Source organism: Cyclopterus lumpus, chromosome 12 (assembly GCF_009769545.1).
Source record: "Cyclopterus lumpus isolate fCycLum1 chromosome 12, fCycLum1.pri, whole genome shotgun sequence".
Lineage (NCBI taxonomy): Eukaryota > Metazoa > Chordata > Actinopteri > Perciformes > Cyclopteridae > Cyclopterus > Cyclopterus lumpus.
In genome coordinates this window covers 12,666,848-12,686,740 of record NC_046977.1, presented here as the reverse complement: position 1 = coordinate 12,686,740, position 19,893 = coordinate 12,666,848, and the positions used below count along the sequence as shown (strand labels likewise).

Below are 19,893 nucleotides of genomic sequence, written 5' to 3'. Positions count from 1 at the left end.
ATATATATATATATATATGATTTTCAGTTTATATTATATAAAACAGCTGCACAGATTATCTGTTGACCCCGTCCACCGATAGGGTGGCCAATGGCAATGATTGTAGGGAACAATAAAAAGTGAGCCATGCATCAGTTCTTTAATGGGACGATGTCATCCCTTTCTGCCATGTGTATCTTTTGAGACATCGCCACTCCATAATAACAGAGCAGAACAGCATCCGTAAGAGACAGAGAGGCTGTGGATGAGTTGATATTAGGAATGTACACTCTCACACACATTACACACACACAGAATGCTCTCGGTAGAGTTGTACCTAAAAAAATGTATGAAAGAAAATATCTGACAAAAGACAAAAAAGCAAATACAAATGATGTATATGTCCATCATATTATTTCCTCCATTCTGTTCTGCTGACATACTGCTACTATACTGGCTTCAAAAAATCTCAGCTTCAACGATCTTCAGCCCTGTCATCAACAACGTATTTCAAAATATGCATCTTTAGTCCCCATGTTAATAAACTTAAAAAAGGCAGAGGAAAACACACCTCGGGAAAAGAAAGTCGGTTACACCAGAGGAACCTCTGGTTTTCAGTGGGTATTGTTGAACTACATCCACAGTAGTAGTGGAGTCAAAATCCAATCGTTCACATTTTGTTGCAGAGCAATGCCATTAGTTCTGTAGGGAACACACCCCGCTATCCAATAATACGTTGAACATCACTTCAAACATGTATGCATGCATGCATGCATGCATGCACACAAACTTCTCTTTGACAGAAGGCAGAGTAGAAGTTGACCCTTCCCATTGGCCCACACTTTAGGGGAGTAAAGGTATCCTGTTAAAATATATGGCTATGGTAAACAAATACATAAATATTTCAGGTAAAATACACATTTTTAACTAGCACTGCAAATCAACCGGTCACTTTTCAAAACAAACCTACTAACTACTCTGAAACCGAACACAGCGCAGGCAATGCACATCATTTTTCAGTGTAAAAGCAATTTATATTCTCCTTTTTACTTCTTAAAGAACTCTTTCTAAGGTTTCATAGCTTATACCATCTCTGTGTCAGCAATCTCACATCGAACACACCTCGCCTATTGACGGCAACTGTAAAACAACTGAACTGCAATAAAAGCATGGAATAGAAATCTCTAAATAAGCAAACTTGTCTAGGTATATAGAACAACCGGACACGTTTAACATGTTCCACTCAAGATCATCTCATACAGTACTTCAACAGTGCAAACACATTCAGACGTTAATTAACAAACCCTCAATTGTAGTAACAATGGGTTGATATTAACGCCGTTTCTCTTCTGGCGGCCCTACATTCAAATTCGATTAAACCTGCTCAACTCCAACATGATTGCTTGATAACATATGATCAGACCGAATATGGAATTGTGTGAAGGCATTACCAGCAACTGCAGCACTTAAGCTTCTGTATAACTGAAGAATACATCCCAGGTTATTTAACATGATTGCAACCAGGAATGCTAACAGAGCAGTTTAAGAGCCTGTTGAACTAAAAACTATATTTTGCATTTAACAGTGTGGTGTTTCATGGACCCTTTCTGTCTGTTTCTTTAACACCAGCCACCATTTTAAAACACAAAATCCCCATTACACCATGGTTTCAATGATGGAACGTGGTCTTTAACATTAAGAAAGTATAGAATCAGTAAAGTGACAAACACAGGGATCTTTTTTTCCCCAAACCAGCATAACCTACAGTACTCTAAAATAAAATATAACACAGAAACAAAACTACATTTCATTTTGGCAATAGTTTTGTAATAGTGCATGTGTGGGCTTCCATACAGGCTGGAGCGCTGTAACAATTGGGTAAATACCAGAAATAAAAGAAACTCAACAATGGGGTTAACACTAACATACATTTGATGAGATTGATACTTGGACATTCCAGCCTTTCACCAGCACATGTCCACACTGTACGGAAGTGTACAGCAGGTACAGGACTTCCCCCTCCAGCTACTGATCCTGGTAAAAGATAACATTTTGTCCATCTTACGCCATCTGTTTGTGTTTAGTAAAGTATTGTATGAATGTGGCTACTTGGCAACAATTACTCCTGCTCGGGTTACGCCTGGTGAGAGGAATCTTCTTCTTGGCAAAATATAACCCCCTTTTTCAGTGCCAGAAGCAAAGTCCTACTCACATAGACGAGAGCGCAGACATTCTTTCGCAGCACAAGTGCTTCGTGTCCGAGACTGGCACGAGATTAGCGCGGGGGAAGTCACTGCCGCTGTCCAGAACCCGAGATGAATGGCGAGCCATTTAGAGAGCACACAAGCCCTGGCGGTCAAGTCAAAACTGCAAGTCTTGCGGTTTTCTCGTGAAAATAAAAGCCTTTCTAAGTGAAAACCAGGAGATTTTTTTTGGTCGAGGATTTGGTTAGTTGGTAATGTGCAAGGGTGCAAATGACTTGACATCATAGCCACGCTCAGGAAGCAGTGTGGGACGGTCAAACGCAGAGTCCCGACTGCAAAGCTGTGAGGCGGCGTTCGATGCACTCCTTACCTGCAATCAAAAAGAAGAAAAGACAGCAAGTCATATCCACGCTGCTAAGGGTTTCTTCCATGTGCTATGATGGTTTTTTGTGCATTAGCTCTGTGATGAACTGGCTGAAATATGAATTTTAATATCACTGTATCAATGGAAAGTACTGAATTAATAGGAAATCTAAATAGCAAATTGTTTCAAAATATATCGTCACAACAGTGTTTCTTCTGCAGGGACATCGCACGGCGAACTATGGCGCTGGTGCTGAGTGGAGGCATCCCTTCTCTCACTTACATTTGCTCACACTGAGGATGTCCTCCTGCTCAGTGAGCAGCAGAGACAGGCCCTCCATCAGCAGGAGAGCTTTATGGTACCGCAGGACGGACGCTTCCCCCTGGTGGAACATCTCGTCCAGTGCAGCAGTCTGAACCTGAGACAACACCGGAAGGCTCAAGTCAATAAAACTAATGTTTTATTTTTGTCTGGATTAAAAACACCGACATCGTTCACCAGCGTTTGTTTTCCTTGCTTTGTGAGCAGATATACAAACACTCTAATTAGCCGACAGTGGCCGTACAATATCGCTGTGGCCATAAAGCAACAAACAATCTGAGAGCAAGAGCTTGGAGGCTGAGTTTAATAATGTTGCCATACTGGCGCCGAAGTTGGCAATAAATGCTTGTTGAATTTTTGCCCACACATACAGTATTTAAATGATTACGCTTTGGCCTGCCGGGTCAATAACCCTCATCTACTCCTCTGCATCCCAACTGTCCAATTTCAGCAATGGCGGCTTACCATCTGCACAGTGTGGCTGAACAGCAGCCGCTCAGCTGTGATGGAAGTGATTTGGTCCATTAAACGGTGCTTCCTGGAAAAGAAGCACTCCAGACGGGTGCTGAGAGAGCGACAGGAGGCCACACTGGACTTGTACAGCTCATTCAGCCTTCTCACTACTGTATACGGACAGAAATGTATTTCAATATGCTGCCAGGACACTCATCGGGCATCCTGTTTCATACATGTATCGGATGCCTTAACAAGAACATCCTCATTAAAGGAAAACATGAAATGACTCATACTTTGTTTGACTGTCGAGGACGGGTAGAGTTTGCCCTGTTTGACTCGCTCCATGGCTGTGTGTAAGGCAGTGGACAAGAGTTCTGCAGTCTTTAGGTAGAGAACCAGCTGTTCTGCATGACTGAGGAGACACACACACACACACACACACAGGTTAAAACTCAAATTTAAATTGTGTTCAATTGTGAAAATTAGGGAAATATCTGCATGATCGAGTTGTGTGGGGCCATTATGCAGCAAGATGGTCACAGAAAATGAGAAAACGTGAATGCGACCACTGGCTATGGTGCAGACAACATCTCTGATCGTCCTCATCACGCAGAGTCCTGAGGACCAGAGATGAGATCAAAGTCGTTCTCATTAAATTACACGCTCCCCATTATCAAACTCACACGCGGTGTGTTTTCCCAAATGCTAGTAGGCATGAAATCTCCTCCTCTTCTCCCTGATTTTATCATATTTAAGTCAGCGTGTCTTTGTTTGTTCTGGCGCAAAATTAATGCATTCAAGCTTACACATCTTGTTTCATACCAAGCGCAATACATTTCGACATATCAGTCAATACTCGCGAGCAGCTTCTATAAATCTGCCAACTGTGCAACATGAAAGTCTGACAAAACGTTTTGCCACTTAAAAAGAAGAAGAACTGTTTGTCCCCGAGGTTTCCCCTAACATGGAGAACAAGCAGGAGATCCACATTGGATCCACGGTATCATCGCCATCCACAAAGACTCAGGGCGATAGTTGATCGATACGGCCTTACCTCCACTCTCGGCTCAGTGAGCTTATCTGATCTGCTACCAGGCTCTGCTGCTGAAAGACATGAGGAACGTCTTCCTGCTCCTCAAACACCACGACCTCACAGGCTCCGGCGACCTCCATCAGGCAGCGGGCGAAATCCAACGTGAAACGCAGGCTTTGCACGGTGTCTGTGTGCTCCTGCTGCGCTCCGACAGAGACGGCCAGAAAGAGAGCCGGAGAAACAGATTGTTTAGAGATGTAACTTAGAAACAGAGGGCACCAGACTGTAATTTCGCATGCAGACTGCGTTAACAGAGGCATTAACAGGAGACTGGTCAATCAATGCTTTTCAATGTTCCATTCTCAGATTCAACATTAGGCTAATTTTACCACGATGACTTGAGCCAAAGACCCTTCAACTACACTATCATCTCTCTTGTTACATTTTTCTTACAGTCTGCACTGTCAAGAGAGATTATTCATATCAAGGTTTTCTGACAATGAATCCCTGATAGATGTACACAACAAGTAGCTGCATAAGTACACAGAATGCACAGGCTCTAAAAGGGAGGACTCCTTTTTCATTTCCTTCTTGAGCTGTGTATTAAACCTGCTTCTCACCTCCATCAGCGTCTCCTCAGGCAGCTCAGGAGCCTCAAAGGTTACAGGTCCGCCCATGTTGGCTGTGATAGGATCAGTGAAACTGTAGCGAGGACTGGAAGGAGCCTCAAAGCCATCCACGTAGGTGGCGGTCTGGGGATAGCGGCTTGTGAAGGAACCTGCAGGGCTGATCGAAGTGAACAAGCCTGCAGGAGTCAGAAAAAGAGGTGGTGAAAAAAAGAAGAAGAAAAATGTGAAATGTATTCAATACATACGCATTTTCTGCATCAAATGCCATGCTTGTTGCTTTCGGCATTCACACTTGATGACCACTGTATTTAGTAGAGATTCGTTCCAGTTAATGATCAACATCTGCCAGCAGCTACATGATTTTTTCTTTTCCCATAATATGCTCTAAACTCTAATTACCAATTGGAAAATTGTGTGTTCGAAAGAAAAAAAAAAAAATTGGGGTTATTACTCCTTAAATGTAGCTACATCTCTCCACAGTTGCGTTTAATGAAAAATAAAATAAAGTCAACCTTTAATGCTCGCCTCCCTAATATTTAATTAAGTTTCCACATAATTGGAAAATGAAAGTAATATCTTCCCCATGCTCTATGTTGTATAATCTGCAAAGGCAGAGACAATTACTTGTATTTATTTGTGTTCCAATGTGCATGAGCTACCTGAGTATTTCCTCTGTCTGGAGGTGTGAGGCGGGGTGCTGCCACTGGGAGGAGAGCCCACAGTGAAAACAACCTGGGCAGGGCTGACCGAGCCAGGTGCAAGACCTCCCCCACCACCCGGGGGCACTAGAGGCAAGAAAAGAGCCATTTGTGAAGGTCGAGCTGGGTATATACTGCATATTATTGACCATGTTCATTTTACAATAAATACCAAGAAGCTCTCACTGTAAATGACAGAATTAAAAGACGTGTGCACTGTACCAACGCATCGTTGGAATGAGCCACTAAAAAACAGCAATCCTAAATATCAGACATGTGTTTGTTCATGTAAATCCACAAAGAGTTCCTACCTGTTATGCCTGTGGTCTTTTCAGAGGTCAAGTTCTCTGTGCTGCCTCGATCAGCCACAGGCCCACCTGGTCCGAATGCCGCCATCAGCAGCATGTCAGACAGACGACCGGCACTCTGAGACCTGCGCCGAAGAGAGAGGAAACAAAGCAGAGAACATGGACGGACAGAAAGGGATGGGAATTAGGTGCAGATCCTTGTTTAATTCATCTCTTTTACTTCTTTTTAATAGCTGCCTATTTCCTTCTGCAGACAAACAATTCCTCCCCAATACACAGCATCAGCGTGATAAACGTAACGCATAGAAAGCAACCTCAAAAACAATAATCAAACCTTCCAAAGGCCTTGGTATCATCACTCAGTCTGTGGATGCAGTGGGCCGGCTGGAAAACCTGCGTGAGCGCTTGAGGTCCTGCGTCTCTGGGCTCTGCCGGAGCGGTCCTGCTGCAAGGGGAGCCGATGACCAAACCCTGTTGCGTCAGGAAGGCCATGAGGTTTGGAGTGCTAGGAGGCTTGGGGAATTCAAACGGAGGGATGGTCTGAGGACGGAGACGAGAGAAGTACCACAGGCTTGTTCAAACTGCTTAGTAGTCTTTTCTTGTTCTGTGTATCTCCAGAGAATTAAGTACGCACACATTTGTCTCACTCTCTGACACACACACACACACACACACACACACACACACACACACACACACACACACACACACACACACACACACACACACACACACACACACACACACACACACACACACACACACACACACACACACACACACACACACACACACACACACACACACACACACACACACACACACACACACACACACACACACACACACACACACACACACACACACACACACACACACACACACACACACACACACACACACACACAGTGCTGACTCACCCTGGAAGGGGAGCCAAGGATTGTGGGGAGGGGGCTACGCTGCATCAGCTCACTGAGTCTGGGGGAAGAGTGTAGAGGGCGGAGAGTCTTCAGACCCGCCGAGGGGGCCACCACCGGGTCGGAGTGCTGCTTCCTGATCTTTTGCTTGCCACCACCACCGGTACCCTCCAACAAGCAGGGGGCACTGTGGAGCCGCGTGCCCAGTCCCGCCGCCGCCTGTGGGTGTTGCTGAGAAGTCAGCCGGGACTCAATGTGCTGAGGAGCTGTGGGACAGAAGACGGCAGGTGTCGTCGCACAATGAGATGTCAGACCAGACAACAAGACAAGGAATGCACCAAGAGACTGAAGAGATGGACAAGTCTTGCCCAACTCCCACGCTGCCATGCTGGATGTCCAGACAGCAAAGGGACTGTGCCAGCATGAGGCACAGGCGAGTAGAGAGTGTTTGTGTATGTAGGAGGTTGGTTTATTGTCTCGACCAAGGACTTTCAACAGTAATAAACTGGTTGACTCAGAGCAACATTGGCAAATACTAACCACAAAAGTATTTCCCTCTTTGTCTGCACTTCACCTACATCAAGCCGATTGACTTTCCAGGGCTGCACCTCATTACTTTATAATAATTTGTTCTGTTTGATTGTTTTCTAATTCATCAATTTACCATAAACCATTTATATATATATATATATATATATATATATATATATATATATATATATATATATACATACATACATACACACACACACACACACTCCTTCTTTGTTTAGATAGTATAGAAAGTAGCATAGAGAAAGCTGTGATCTGTGAAAGTGGTTTACAAAGCAAAGTGTAGCCTCTGAGATACCTTGAGGGGAGAGCTGGAAAGGTCTGGCGCCTCCCAGGGAAAGCCTAGAATTGGTGGTGACCGCCCCCGGCCCGTGGGGCGGTGAAGGCCTGGCCCGAGCAAACGCCAACGAGCTTCCGCTGCTGCAACGACGCACCGGTGTCGACAGCCTAATAATGCAACAACGTTCACGAGTCACTGCAGTCAATTTTTCGAGAAATGTCAACACGCGTTTACATTAGCAGCAGCGGTACAGACCGTGGTGAGCCATCCTGTTTGGTGCAGTGGAGATTCTGCTCCATGCGCTGGTAGTTCTGGACCTGAGTGGGCACTGGGATCGGCAGTGACTGAACATGGTTTCCACAGCTCCCACCGTAGTTACTTCCTGGGCACTCACTGGGCCTGCCAACAACAGTGAGAAGAACAGTGTGCCAACATAGCGGTGAGTAGGAGTGTGTGTGTGTGTGTGTGTGTGTGTGTGTGTGTGTGTGTGTGTGTGTGGACACAGACGAGTTTAACATGAATAAGTACTCCACATATTTTGCAAGAGACAATCTGTTAATACTGCCAAAACTGTACAATATCGCTCATGTAAAAACAAACATTACATTCCAAATGTGAACTGAGGTTAGTTAAATTAATTCATTAATTTAGCAGATATCAGGGAATTAATTAAATCGAGCTATTTTGGCAATTGCGTCAATTTCTTCTTCTTCTACCACTAATCTATCTTTCAGTGGCTTGCCCTCTGAGCTACACAGCAGCACAGGCATCACCACAGCCGAGCAGAGAGCGGAGAGGCGTTACCTGACGGGACTTGGAGACGCGCTGCAGGAAGGCGAGTGTGGTGGGGTTTTGACTTGGCTGCACAGACCAGCAGAAGCCAGAAGAGAGCTGGTGAAAGAGGAGAAGACACGTCATCAGGGCTTTATCGAGATGGCATTTTGAAAAGGAATACAACATGCTCTCACTTTTTGACTGTGAATTCAATTATGGATAGTCAGTTATCCTCTTTTACCAGCGGGGTTCTCTAACACTGTTACATCCTCGCGTCTTACCTGCTGTACATCAGGCTGTCCTGCAGCACTTTACTCTCACATGCCAGCTCAGCCGCTGGAAAACCAGGGGAAAAATAAATCAGAATAAAATGACGACAAGAGTACAGTTCCAGCTTATGAAATGCTATTAATGCCACATAATAAAATATGCCAGGGCATGGACTCTGCACAGCGGCATTTGATATTTAGGTACAAAAATAATACGTTTTCTCACTGGTGAAGTGAGCAGGCACCATGACAAAGTCATCCGTGTCACAGGAGGAGGAGTTCTTGCTGCTGCCACCCCCACCAGAGGAGTCCTTGAGGTGGAAACCAGTAGCCTCCTGGGTAGGGGAGGCCAGAGCTTTGGCACGCAAGTGCTGACCCTCAGCAAGAGACTGCTGCAGAGACGGGGAGAGAGAGAGAGAGAGTAGTAAACGAAGAAAGAAAGCACAGAAACGACACAACGAAAGAGAGAAAACCGTGTGAGAAACAGGCGTCGACTTGGTTGGTTTCTACGATTGCACTTCAAAACAGATAATACAGGAATAACAAACACAAACCGGGGGAGAGGCGAGGTGAGAGGTGGACGAGCTGCTGCAGGAGCTGGCTGACGCAGAGCTCGGGAAGCAGGTCATGGATGCAGTCGGAGTTGCTGCGAGCAAATGCAAGACAACTCGTTAGACAACTCGAGAAACAGAAATGTGCATGAATAAAAAAAAAAAACTAAGACACGTCATGTCATGAAGAAGTGGATTGTTTATTCTCACTTACTCTTTTTCAGAGATGAGCTCGCCTCCAGGAAGGGATGACAAAAAAACTCGTCTAGCAACGACACAAAGAGAAACAGAATAAGTGGGAGGTAGTGAAGCGGAGCGACCTGTCAGAACAGTGTTGCCCATCCAGTGTTCATCGATATAGACCAACACGGGAATACGTTTTCATCATATTTGGACTCGATAAGCATTTATGAAATGCTACATTAGTAAGTTCATCGTCACCACGTAGTCAACGGTCTCATTCATTTTCCGGCCTTTAAAGTTGACTGACCAAAGTCCATGCGGTCCTTGTGGTTGCGCTGCAGCAGACCCAGCAGCAGGTGCCTCAGGTGGCTAGAAGTCTCTCTGGGGATGCTTTTAAATACAGAACAGATACAGGATCACTTTTTAGCTGCACTCGGTTCACTTGTGTACGTTTGTACTGTCACCAAATATATGATCTCTCTCTATTGCCTTGAAATAATTACATGAATGAAAACCGCAGTGTGCTTTCATTAGGCAGCTGTGCGGAACTGAAACGTAAAGCCTCACAGACGCTGATTAGGTTGGGATGTTGGGGATTGGTTGCGGGCTTGTCATCGCTAACAGTGTTGTGAATACTCTGCTGTTCGACTGTTTTAAACCACCCAGCTGGCATGGCCGTGACTGGCAGCATTTATGTGAAAGAGTGCATTTGTTTTGGTTTGTGTAAATACACTGTCAAAGATAATTGGGTCTCTCTGAAGAGTTTAGGCCAGGGCTTCACTTTTTGTCGGGTAGTCGAGATGTATCGCAGCAAAGTTTCTCATTTCTTATGAGTGAAACCCATAAAACGAATGCATAACATTGGTTGATCACATTGGAAATAAATGCGCTGTCCTTACTTGGGGCTGAGAGTCTTGTTCTTTTCATAGAACAGCCGGAGGTCCTGGGGACTGCTAGCCTAAAAAATGACAAAAAGGCCAGAGCGATAGTTGAAAACATGCAAATGTCTACAAATGTATGTACATCATGTATGTACATGCATTTTATTTTGTCACTATTTTTAAATTACTGCATGCGTTTTCCATCTTTTCATATTGAAATATCTGCTTCAATCCCATTTTCTTCTGCAAAATGACAAGCAAACTAATGTTATTGCATTTTTTTTTTACTTTTCAGTTTTCTGTACACGTATGCTTATGACTTAAAAGCCAGTGGTAACAGTTAATTGTTCATTTATGTCTTTGGTCAATGGAGTCTTGATGCTGGCTCATCCCTAAATGGCGTTGCAGGTATGAGGGAAGCAGTTAATATTGCAACAATACAAGAAACGTGTTTACCTGAAAAGGAGCCTTTCCAATCAGGCACTGAAACAATATGGTTCCTATACTCCACAAGTCAGCCTTGGCATCATAGTTTTGGGACATAATGACTTCAGGCGCCTAGTGAGAAAAAAAAAAAGAGAGTGAGATTGCGACACTTCGGTGGAACTTTTGATGAACAATTAATGAGACCATTAAGTTAGTATCACCCAAGCCGTATAGAGTATTAGAGACGGTGTTCAGCAAACACTCCCAAATTAAACATAACAACCCACACCTTCTTCAGGTGTGGGTGAGTAAAGAAGGCTTACCATGTACATCGGGGACCCGCACAGCGTTGCCGCCATCATGTTGCTCTGAAGGTACCTGGCAAAGCCAAAGTCCGCTGTGGAGAGAAAATGTGCACATGCTGAAACTCAAACTGATGCAATCAGGAAAAATAGAAAAGAACTCCCTGAAGAAAAACTGCAACAAAATAAGGAAATCCATAGTGCTCTAAAAAAAAAGTTATGTTTTGTGTCCTACTGGTTCTCAACTAAACGTTATCTATTTTAAAAACCAATAAAACTATAAATCCTAATACCGATGATGGTTGAGAGGCAGCTTCACTGTGATTACAGGTACGATGACAGTTCAATGCCAATCAAAAAGCACCATTGTTTTCTTAACAACGGTGTGCACGCACAGACACACACACACACACATACGTACATATTAAAATACTCCAATTAATCTCTGTGTAGCTTATTAAATTACTCAGATTATTGGATCAAAACATGTAAAAAACTCAACAAACGATACCTAATATCAGTGAGCACGCAGCCTTTTCAACATCCAACATGTTTATTAATCCCTTTAGCAGTGCGGATGTGCTCGTGTGTCAGTACCTGCGTCTGTGGAGGTGCAGTGAGTGCGATCAGTCTGTTTGTTAGTGTGACTGTGACAGTTTTCCCAGAGTGGTGAGGAGAATAACATTCTGCAGTGACTGGGAGCCTCAGACTTCACTCCCACAAGGCAATCCATTCTCTCCAGAGGAACAAGAATTAATAGGTTTAAGTATTAGCTGAACAACACAAACTCGCTCTCAGTGCTCGGTCATTAAACCGACTTCATTGTTTATGGTCAAATGAGCCAAACTCGAAACCGACGAGACGCATGTCTCTGTGAATAAGGTTCTTACTTGTTGGGGTATTTTTACCGACAGTGTTTATCAGAGGAAGAAAACGTGAAATTATATATATATATAATCTAATCAATTTCCTCAAACTAGTTTAGACTATATCAATATTAGGTCTTGTTGCTGCTGTCTGTAAAGAGCTGGATTACAGCGTAGGTGTTTCCAATGGGCTGTATCATGAGACAGTGCTCCTGTTGAGGGTCCTAGTGTTTTACTATAAAATCCTAATGTAAACCAACTAGATTTGGTCTTATGTCTAGAAATATAAAAAATGTTGCTCTTTGTATTTCCTATAAACTTGTTTTTCTGTATTAAAGAATAGAAACTACTGGGCTGCACAAGTTCTGCCACATTTTAAAATCACTTTAATATTAGAAATCTCAAGAAGTTAACAAGTGCATCCACACGCCACCACGCCTCGTCCACACGCCACCACGCCTCGTCTACACGCCACCACGCCTCGTCCACACGCCACCAAGCCTCGTCTACACGCCACCACGCCTCGTCCACACGCCACCACGCCTCGTCCACACGCCACCACGCCTCGTCTACACGCCACCACGCCTCGTGCACACGCCTCGTCCACACGCCACCACGCCGCGTGCACACGCCACCACGCCTCGTCCACACGCCACCAAGCCGCGTGCACACGCCACCACGCCTCGTCCACACGCCACCACGCCGCGTGCACACGCCACCACGCCTCGTCCACACGCCACCTAGCCGCGTGCACACGCCACCACGCCTCGTCCACACGCCACCACGCCGCGTGCACACGCCACCACGCCGCATGCACATGCCACCACGTAGCAGGCTCTCACACCATCGAACCTACCGATCTTGATGCAGGTGTTGTTGGAGTGCGACTTGCGTCCCGGTGGGTAGGAGAGCAGGATGTTCTGGGGCTTGAGGTCCCTGTGGATTATGCCTTTGCCCTGTAAGACCCTCATGGCCCCTGCAATCTGCTGCAGGAAAACCCGGATGGTGTCCTCACTCAGCGTGCCCTTGGCTGCAGAGAAACAGAGTTTATTGACTAGAGGTTATGTTTTGGTATCCTGTACGTATGTGGTTTATTGATGAATTACTGAGGTAGGAAACATTGTGGGAGTATACTATACAGATTGGGACTGAATAACCCTCTAACATAGATTTTCTAATTTATGCAAATCATACTAGTTTTCAAAACATTTTGGAGTCACATCATGCGACACTGAAATATAATTTAATTTGACCTTTTCTCGCATCACCCCACTGCCACCTCCTGCTCCCCGTCTCTTCCTTCCCTCCAATCATTTCCCTCATCTCACGGTGGTACAACATGGTTCTATGTGAGCCTCCCTCTCGTGTCTTGAATTTCTCTCTGGGTCCACCTCCCTTCCTTTGAAGCCAGACACAAAGGAAGGCTTGACCAAGAAAAAAGATTGTTTCTTTTATGCCCGATTGTTCATTTTTTTCTAGTTTTTTTTACCTGGCAGGAAAAGACTATTACTGGAATAAGTCCTCTCTTTACACTATGTGTACCTGGCAGACAAAGTTAACAGCTAGAGCTGTAATTAGTGTGCTAACTGCTACATGTCTAATTTCCCATGCTGCCCACGCTGACCGACGAGGTGAGTGCACTGGCTGTTAAGAGCCCAGCAATTTATGAGACACGGCACACCTGGACAGGCTTCTAGACGTTACTTTAATGGCCCGTTTGTTAGCATAGTACTGAGGTGGTGTACCGTATGCATGTGATATATGTCTCAAAGAGTCGACGGGGTTTCATTACACTGCATGTTGAACTCTATTTTAAGCCTCCAAAAGTTGCTGAAGTCTCCATGTTCAGGGCTGCAGATAAGAAGGCAGCTTCCTGTAGTCAAACAGGAAACTGAAAAGCCGCCTTGGGACGTATATTTTAGTTACAAGTTATTTACTTTTATTTGCACTCTTTCAATGTTCTTGGTATACTGCAAAATGATTCTTCCTCTTCTACTAGTCACAGTCCTAACCAGCTGTTCCTGTCTGAAGACCATCATTCTGGGACTCATTTGACTATTTAAAACATTTTATTAGAGTTGATTTTGTGACTTAAATGCCTTTATTGGTCGCTTTAACGATTTAAACCTATAGAAACTATTATTCTACTGTTGGAAATTGTAAGTGTTTTATGATGATTTATGATCTCGGCTTTTAGAAATAAAGAGAGGCGTTCAGGGACGAGCAAGGACTCTCCCTTTCTTGTCACCAGGCAACAAAGATGGCATTTCAACATCAGTTCAATCGTTGTTTGTTTTCTACTGAGACGCATCTGGAGCTTTTAGGAGATGATTTGTCACACTTACAGTGTAAATAGTCAGCAAGGTCGCCCCCATTGCAGTACTGGGATTAGAAAGAGAGACAGGGAGGGGGAGGGAGAGGGGGGGGGGGGGGGGGGGGAGGAGAGGAAATGAAAGAAGGAGAGATGAAAAGGAATCACATTAGGACACACAGGTAAAACCGAGGCTGGTGTGTAACCATAGTGAATAAGTCTCTGATATCAACCTGTCTCTGAAGGGGCTAGAAAGCAGAAGGAGATCAGAGCAGTGATTTCCTGAAGATTGATGTGTTTACAAATATATAACCACGCGCTCATCAATATGAATGAATCCAGGAAGAGACAAGGTGTGTTATGATAGGTGGCTCTGAAAGGCTGCCGCAGTCATTTCCTTTTCCGAGACACTGACATAAGCATGAACAAATTAAGATGATATTTATATATATATATATATATATAAAGACATATAGAAGACACTAGATTGGCCCTATATTTGAAAAACAAATATATATATATATATATATATATATATATATATATATATATATATATATATATATATATAATTATATATATATATGTGTATATATACACACACACACACACACACACACACACACTTTTCCTTTTATACAGTGTGATGTTTAGTTGCTGTTTTATTACTTTATGTGGACCCCGGAAGACACTGGACGCTTCAGGGGATGCACATGAAGAATATAAATATTCCTGCTAGGTCATATTCCAACCATTTTCAGTCCTCAGTATTCATCGTGAACACTGAACACATTTTTTTGAGAGCCGGTGCCTCTGGCGAGCAACGCCACTTTGTTGAAGTTGTTTTTGAGCGAGTTCTTCTGCTCGGATGGCAAATGTGTTCACACAGTATTGTATGCATGTGTACGATGCACATTAACACAACAACCAGGCTGGGGGAGGGAAATTTACACAAATAGCATTTGATTAGCCCTCTAAAAAAGTACTGAAATGGCCAATTATGGTGTCTGAATAGCTAGCGTGACAGACCATGCCTTGCAGGAATAATAAGTTAGTATGAAGTACTTATGAAGTCGTAGGTACAAGATTCACAAGCGGTATACTGTGGATGTTGACCAGTGACCAGTGGCCATGTGACCCCCCCCTCCCCCCTCCCCCCTCCCTGATGCCTGAGGACACAGCTAATTATAGCCCAGGTCCCGTCAGCGCTGCCTGCAAAGGCTGAGACAATACAGCGCTCAGCATACAGAGCCAAACATCACAGCAAGCTTACCTCCATTACCAGGTACACTGAGCTGGCAGTTTCCTAAAGAGGGAAGAGATAAGAGAGGATGGGGGGGGGGGGAAAACACATTTCAGTGACAGACAAAGGAAAGGAACAGGTGGCACTTGTGCACAGCCATTCTGTTTCAAACTAAGCTGGTTAATCCAGATTGGAGAAATGTACAATTGTCGAAAGTATTGAGGACTGACTGCGTAGACCAAAACAAAAAAACGGCATAGCCTTGAGAAAGAAAAGGCACAAGTTAGAGGTGAGAGCAAATTAAAGCATTGCTTTATGTAGTAGTCTACATTAACACACTAATTTAGTCAAACTGGTTCTACCCCAGACTCCTGTAACACTGCACTTTTAAAAGCAATGCTCTGCTCCATTAATACTGAGCCAAAAACAATTAGTAAATCAGATGGCTGTCTCCGCTGTCAAGAGCGTTCAACAACAGTGGGTGAAACTTGAGCCAGTGAGGAGCAGTTAACAGTCTAAAACTTAGATCTCACAAGCTTCTGCAACAATGCCAACAAACAAGGAATAGCAATTAATTTACTAACAACTTGGATCATTTTTTATATTGCACATTTGGGGTGTGTGGGGATTCAGAGTTCTAACATATTTTCAAGCATCTATTTTTCCTCTGCGATCTCCCCTCTTGGCCTCTTTAAACCCGTCTGAGGCACAAGTTGGGGAAAATAAAACACAGTGATGCCTGCTTTAAAAAAAGAAAAGAAGAAGCCCTCTTATCACATGGCAACAGATGACTGTGGACTTTCACTCTGACCTCATCTCGGTATCTTGTTGAATCTACCAGTAAGAGGCCAGGCTGTTTTCTATAGTTCCGCTGAGTCAGGCCTTTTTTAAATTGGTTGTTTTTGGCTTTACTGAAGCTGGATGGCAACCAACCAGGCAGCCAGTCAGTCAGAGACAACCAACTGGTTTCCACCGGCTGTCTCTCTGACAGAAGTGCACCGAACTTCCGCTTGATCGATCGTTTTGGCGCCGTATTGAAGTGCGATCTTCATCTCGTGCTGTGACTTGCTACAAAACACTGAGACAACCAGGACACTTTTGTAGTGGCAACTATTCACTGTCTCACAGGGTTTAAAAAGTGTGACTGTCACACGGGTGTTTGCCTGCAATTCTCAGATAATGTCGAACATTACGATTATTTATCAACTCTCCGGCTAATCTTTAAATCCATTTGGATAACACAAAGCAATGAGGTCCGCAGTATTTGTCGTACTCAGAATTAATAAGCAGTTTTTATTATGAGATTTATGAGAGCACAGTGAGACCACAGTCACGCCAGTCGATTAATGAGAGGCAGTAGTGGAACAGCATGGAAGTCAACATTCGCTAATAACGCTCGACGACACACGTCGTTGTGCAACAATGGGGTCTCGTCAGATGGCGCGATAAGAATAATTGGAACATGAGATGTTTTTAAACCAGATGGTGTGTTATCAAAAGAAACACATAGGGAGTTTAGATGTGTATTTGTGTCGGGGGCAGTGGGTCAGGCTGTCTAAATCCATCTGGCAGGTGTTGCCCCAGTGAGCCCAGTAAGCTCCTGACTGGTTTGTAGGCTTCAGGCAACATCATTGTCACAATGACCGCTTTGTTGTGGCACCGAGCTGAGAGGTTACAATACCATAATACGAGCATCTGCACATGTATACATGCGCAGGCAACACCTCGTCGACACCCCCGCGGCTCGTGCCCGGAAAAAAAAGGTGGCAAGATTTTTCTTGCGATGATCAAAGATACAGGTGCTACAATTCACAGACAGCCTCCTTCATCAAGGAGCTCCAGCAGGAACTGGAGACAGAATGTCAACGTGGCTGCGCTCGCAAAAAACGCAGAAGAATTGAACCGAAACAGAAGGTTTACAAACAAATTTAGCAAAGCTTCATTTCACGTGTAAGGGAAAAAACAAGCCTATTCAAGCTGCATGAGAACCAAGTGGGTCATGTGGAACACACGCACCCATCTGCTCTATTTCGTAATAATGTGTGTGATAATTATGTATGCACAGACGCATTGACGCCACTCAGTCAGCCTGACCACATGACCTGGACCCAGATGCCAGTAGTGAGTGTTGTTTTACATACCTGAAAGTCCAGTAATGCAACAATGTTCTCATGTTTCAGCTCCTGCAGTAATGACAAGAGACAAAAATCAATACTTGGATGGTGTATGCCTAATTCTTTTTTTTTTTGCTATCCGATTTACTTCCAATATGACATCCCAATGTGACCGTAATAACCAGTGCTCATATGTCCCTCTGACATGTGGCACCTTTCCAGCTCTAGATACTGAAGTGTTGATGACAGCCACCGGCCAAATGAACTAATACTATAAGACTTTGACATATCAAGGTGACACATGTGATGAGCAGAGTAATTCAGGGGTTTACCACTGCTTGCGAGGACAGACAGTTTAAATGCAAATGAATACTATATTTGTTCATTGTAATACATAGTGACCTAATAACTGGAAACCAGTGAAGTCCTCTTGGGAAAGGAATACTTTTGAGAACTTCTGACTTACCTTGAGTATTTTAATCTCTTTCCCCAGCAGCGTCTGGGATTTGGCCAAGTTCTTCTTGTTGATGCACTTTACCGCCACCTCCCAGTCGTGTTTCTAGAAGGATAGACACGCAGAATATTATTTGGGGGGCGGATAAAGAAATTAAGATTCTTTGCACTACGTAGTAAGTAAGTCAGTATGTTTCAACTTCCAAAATGTGTCAAAAATCACAAACTCATTTATACATTTATAATACTTAGATATTCAATGGGTCACAATCATGGTCTACATAGGAGACAATGAATCATGTTGTTGGTTACTTATCAGAAGGTCTGGTTACTGAGATAGTTTTTGAGAGCGGTTGGGGACTCTTTACTTCCATACTTCATTCCCTTCTATACGATGCAATTTCCTTGTCCTGCTTTTTCTGACCTTTGACATGTATTGTATTATGTGTACATTGCAATATGTGTTCTAAGATGCCATTATCCTCTATTATGGATGAAACTGATCTTCCCATTGACTAACACAGCAACAACGATGCCTACATTTACCCTAAGTATCTGTCTGTCTTAGCAGGTGTGATGTATTTTATTACTGCAAAGCCATCATGATCTATACTCTTTCATTTCAGGTGTAGGGCATGTTACAACTTGTTCATTGTTGGTCTCAGTAAGGAGCTTTCTCATGGAAACAGTAAAGGTCTGCTGCTCTACATTCAGATTTAACAGGATTATGGACGACAAATAATAAAATAAAAAGGGACTCACTAAGTAGTAGTCCATGCATTAAGAAAAGGTCGCATAGAGTAAAAATAAAACACAAGTATTATATCCAATAACTGTGTCAGTACACGCCATTCGTGCTCCCGGGCCTCTTAAGGCCGTACTATGACAACAAATACCCCAGATGGCCAATAAAATGAGACTCACTTCAATAAGCGACCTGTCATTTCATTTTCTTTTTTTTGCATCGCTTTTGCAATAGTATTTTGTATTTGTATTCATTTTTTGGGCGGTTTTGAAGTAAAAAGAATAGCAGACAAGGAAAGTACTCACCTCTCGGTGTCTGCCTTTGAAGACGACAGCGAATGCGCCATGTCCTATCAGGTCCTTCCGACTGAACTCGAATTTGCCCACCGTCTCCATGTTGTGCCGACGCCGGGATGTGATACTACTGAGAGACGGACAGATGAGCAGGAGGCCTCGGGTCACCGTTCTCGGTAGCGATCGCTCCTTCTGTCAAGTCGGGGCAGCAGCAGCAGCAGCAGCAGGGACGTGCACCCCCTCTCTCACTGGCCACGGGCTGCCTTCCTGACAACAGCCTGTCCTCTTCTCTCATGTTCGCACGCACGGGTTTGGGAGTTTAACTCCTAACGAAGCTCCACGGGGGTTCCCATCGCCGACAGCGCGGCCGACACCAAGTTAGCGAACTTAACACAGGCTGGATCGAGCGAGTTGTTGTTGTTGCGGCTCTCTGACGTGCCACCTTAAAAAAAAAAAAAAAAGCAGCTTGCTGCGTTTTGTTTATATGCAGGGGGCGGGGGGGGTATCCTCGCTCCCGTCGTCTGGCGCGCGCACACGGCGAACTTAAAACGAGCGAACGGCGTCCAATGACCGGAAACCGTTGTCAGTCGTCCCGTTTATGTCTTGCAAATTCGCGGTGGACTCGTCGAAAAGTCGTAGCATCGATGGTCTCAACAAAGCAGACGGCGGCTAGCCTCTGCAACACAGCGCATGCGCAGAGCTACTCCAGCTGTAGGATTTGACGTCACGTCCAGGGTCCTC

The 19,893-nt window shown here is 44.3% G+C and overlaps 1 protein-coding gene and 1 long non-coding RNA gene across 2 annotated transcripts; one reads left to right on the top strand and one right to left on the bottom strand.

Moving 5' to 3' along the window:
* Positions 1-27: 27 nt before the first annotated feature.
* ulk1b (unc-51 like autophagy activating kinase 1) lies at positions 28-19,893 on the bottom strand. The gene is made up of 27 exons (XM_034546499.1): positions 19,165-19,893; positions 18,128-18,220; positions 17,689-17,730; positions 15,578-15,610; positions 14,339-14,375; positions 12,850-13,023; positions 11,149-11,222; positions 10,856-10,957; positions 10,418-10,476; positions 9,826-9,908; positions 9,550-9,600; positions 9,339-9,430; positions 9,011-9,176; positions 8,797-8,851; positions 8,546-8,632; positions 7,997-8,140; positions 7,760-7,908; positions 6,913-7,175; positions 6,327-6,532; positions 5,996-6,117; positions 5,646-5,771; positions 4,978-5,162; positions 4,379-4,557; positions 3,618-3,736; positions 3,334-3,491; positions 2,830-2,965; positions 28-2,553 (listed from the first exon to the last, which is right to left on the bottom strand). The coding sequence occupies exons 1-27, from the start codon at positions 19,252-19,254 to the stop codon at positions 2,498-2,500; spliced, it is 3,081 nt and encodes a 1,026-aa protein (XP_034402390.1). The 5' UTR covers positions 19,255-19,893; the 3' UTR covers positions 28-2,497.
* On the top strand, positions 8,065-10,416 carry LOC117740238. Its single transcript, XR_004610598.1, has 2 exons — positions 8,065-8,180; positions 8,476-10,416. It is a non-coding gene; the product is annotated as an uncharacterized LOC117740238 (long non-coding RNA).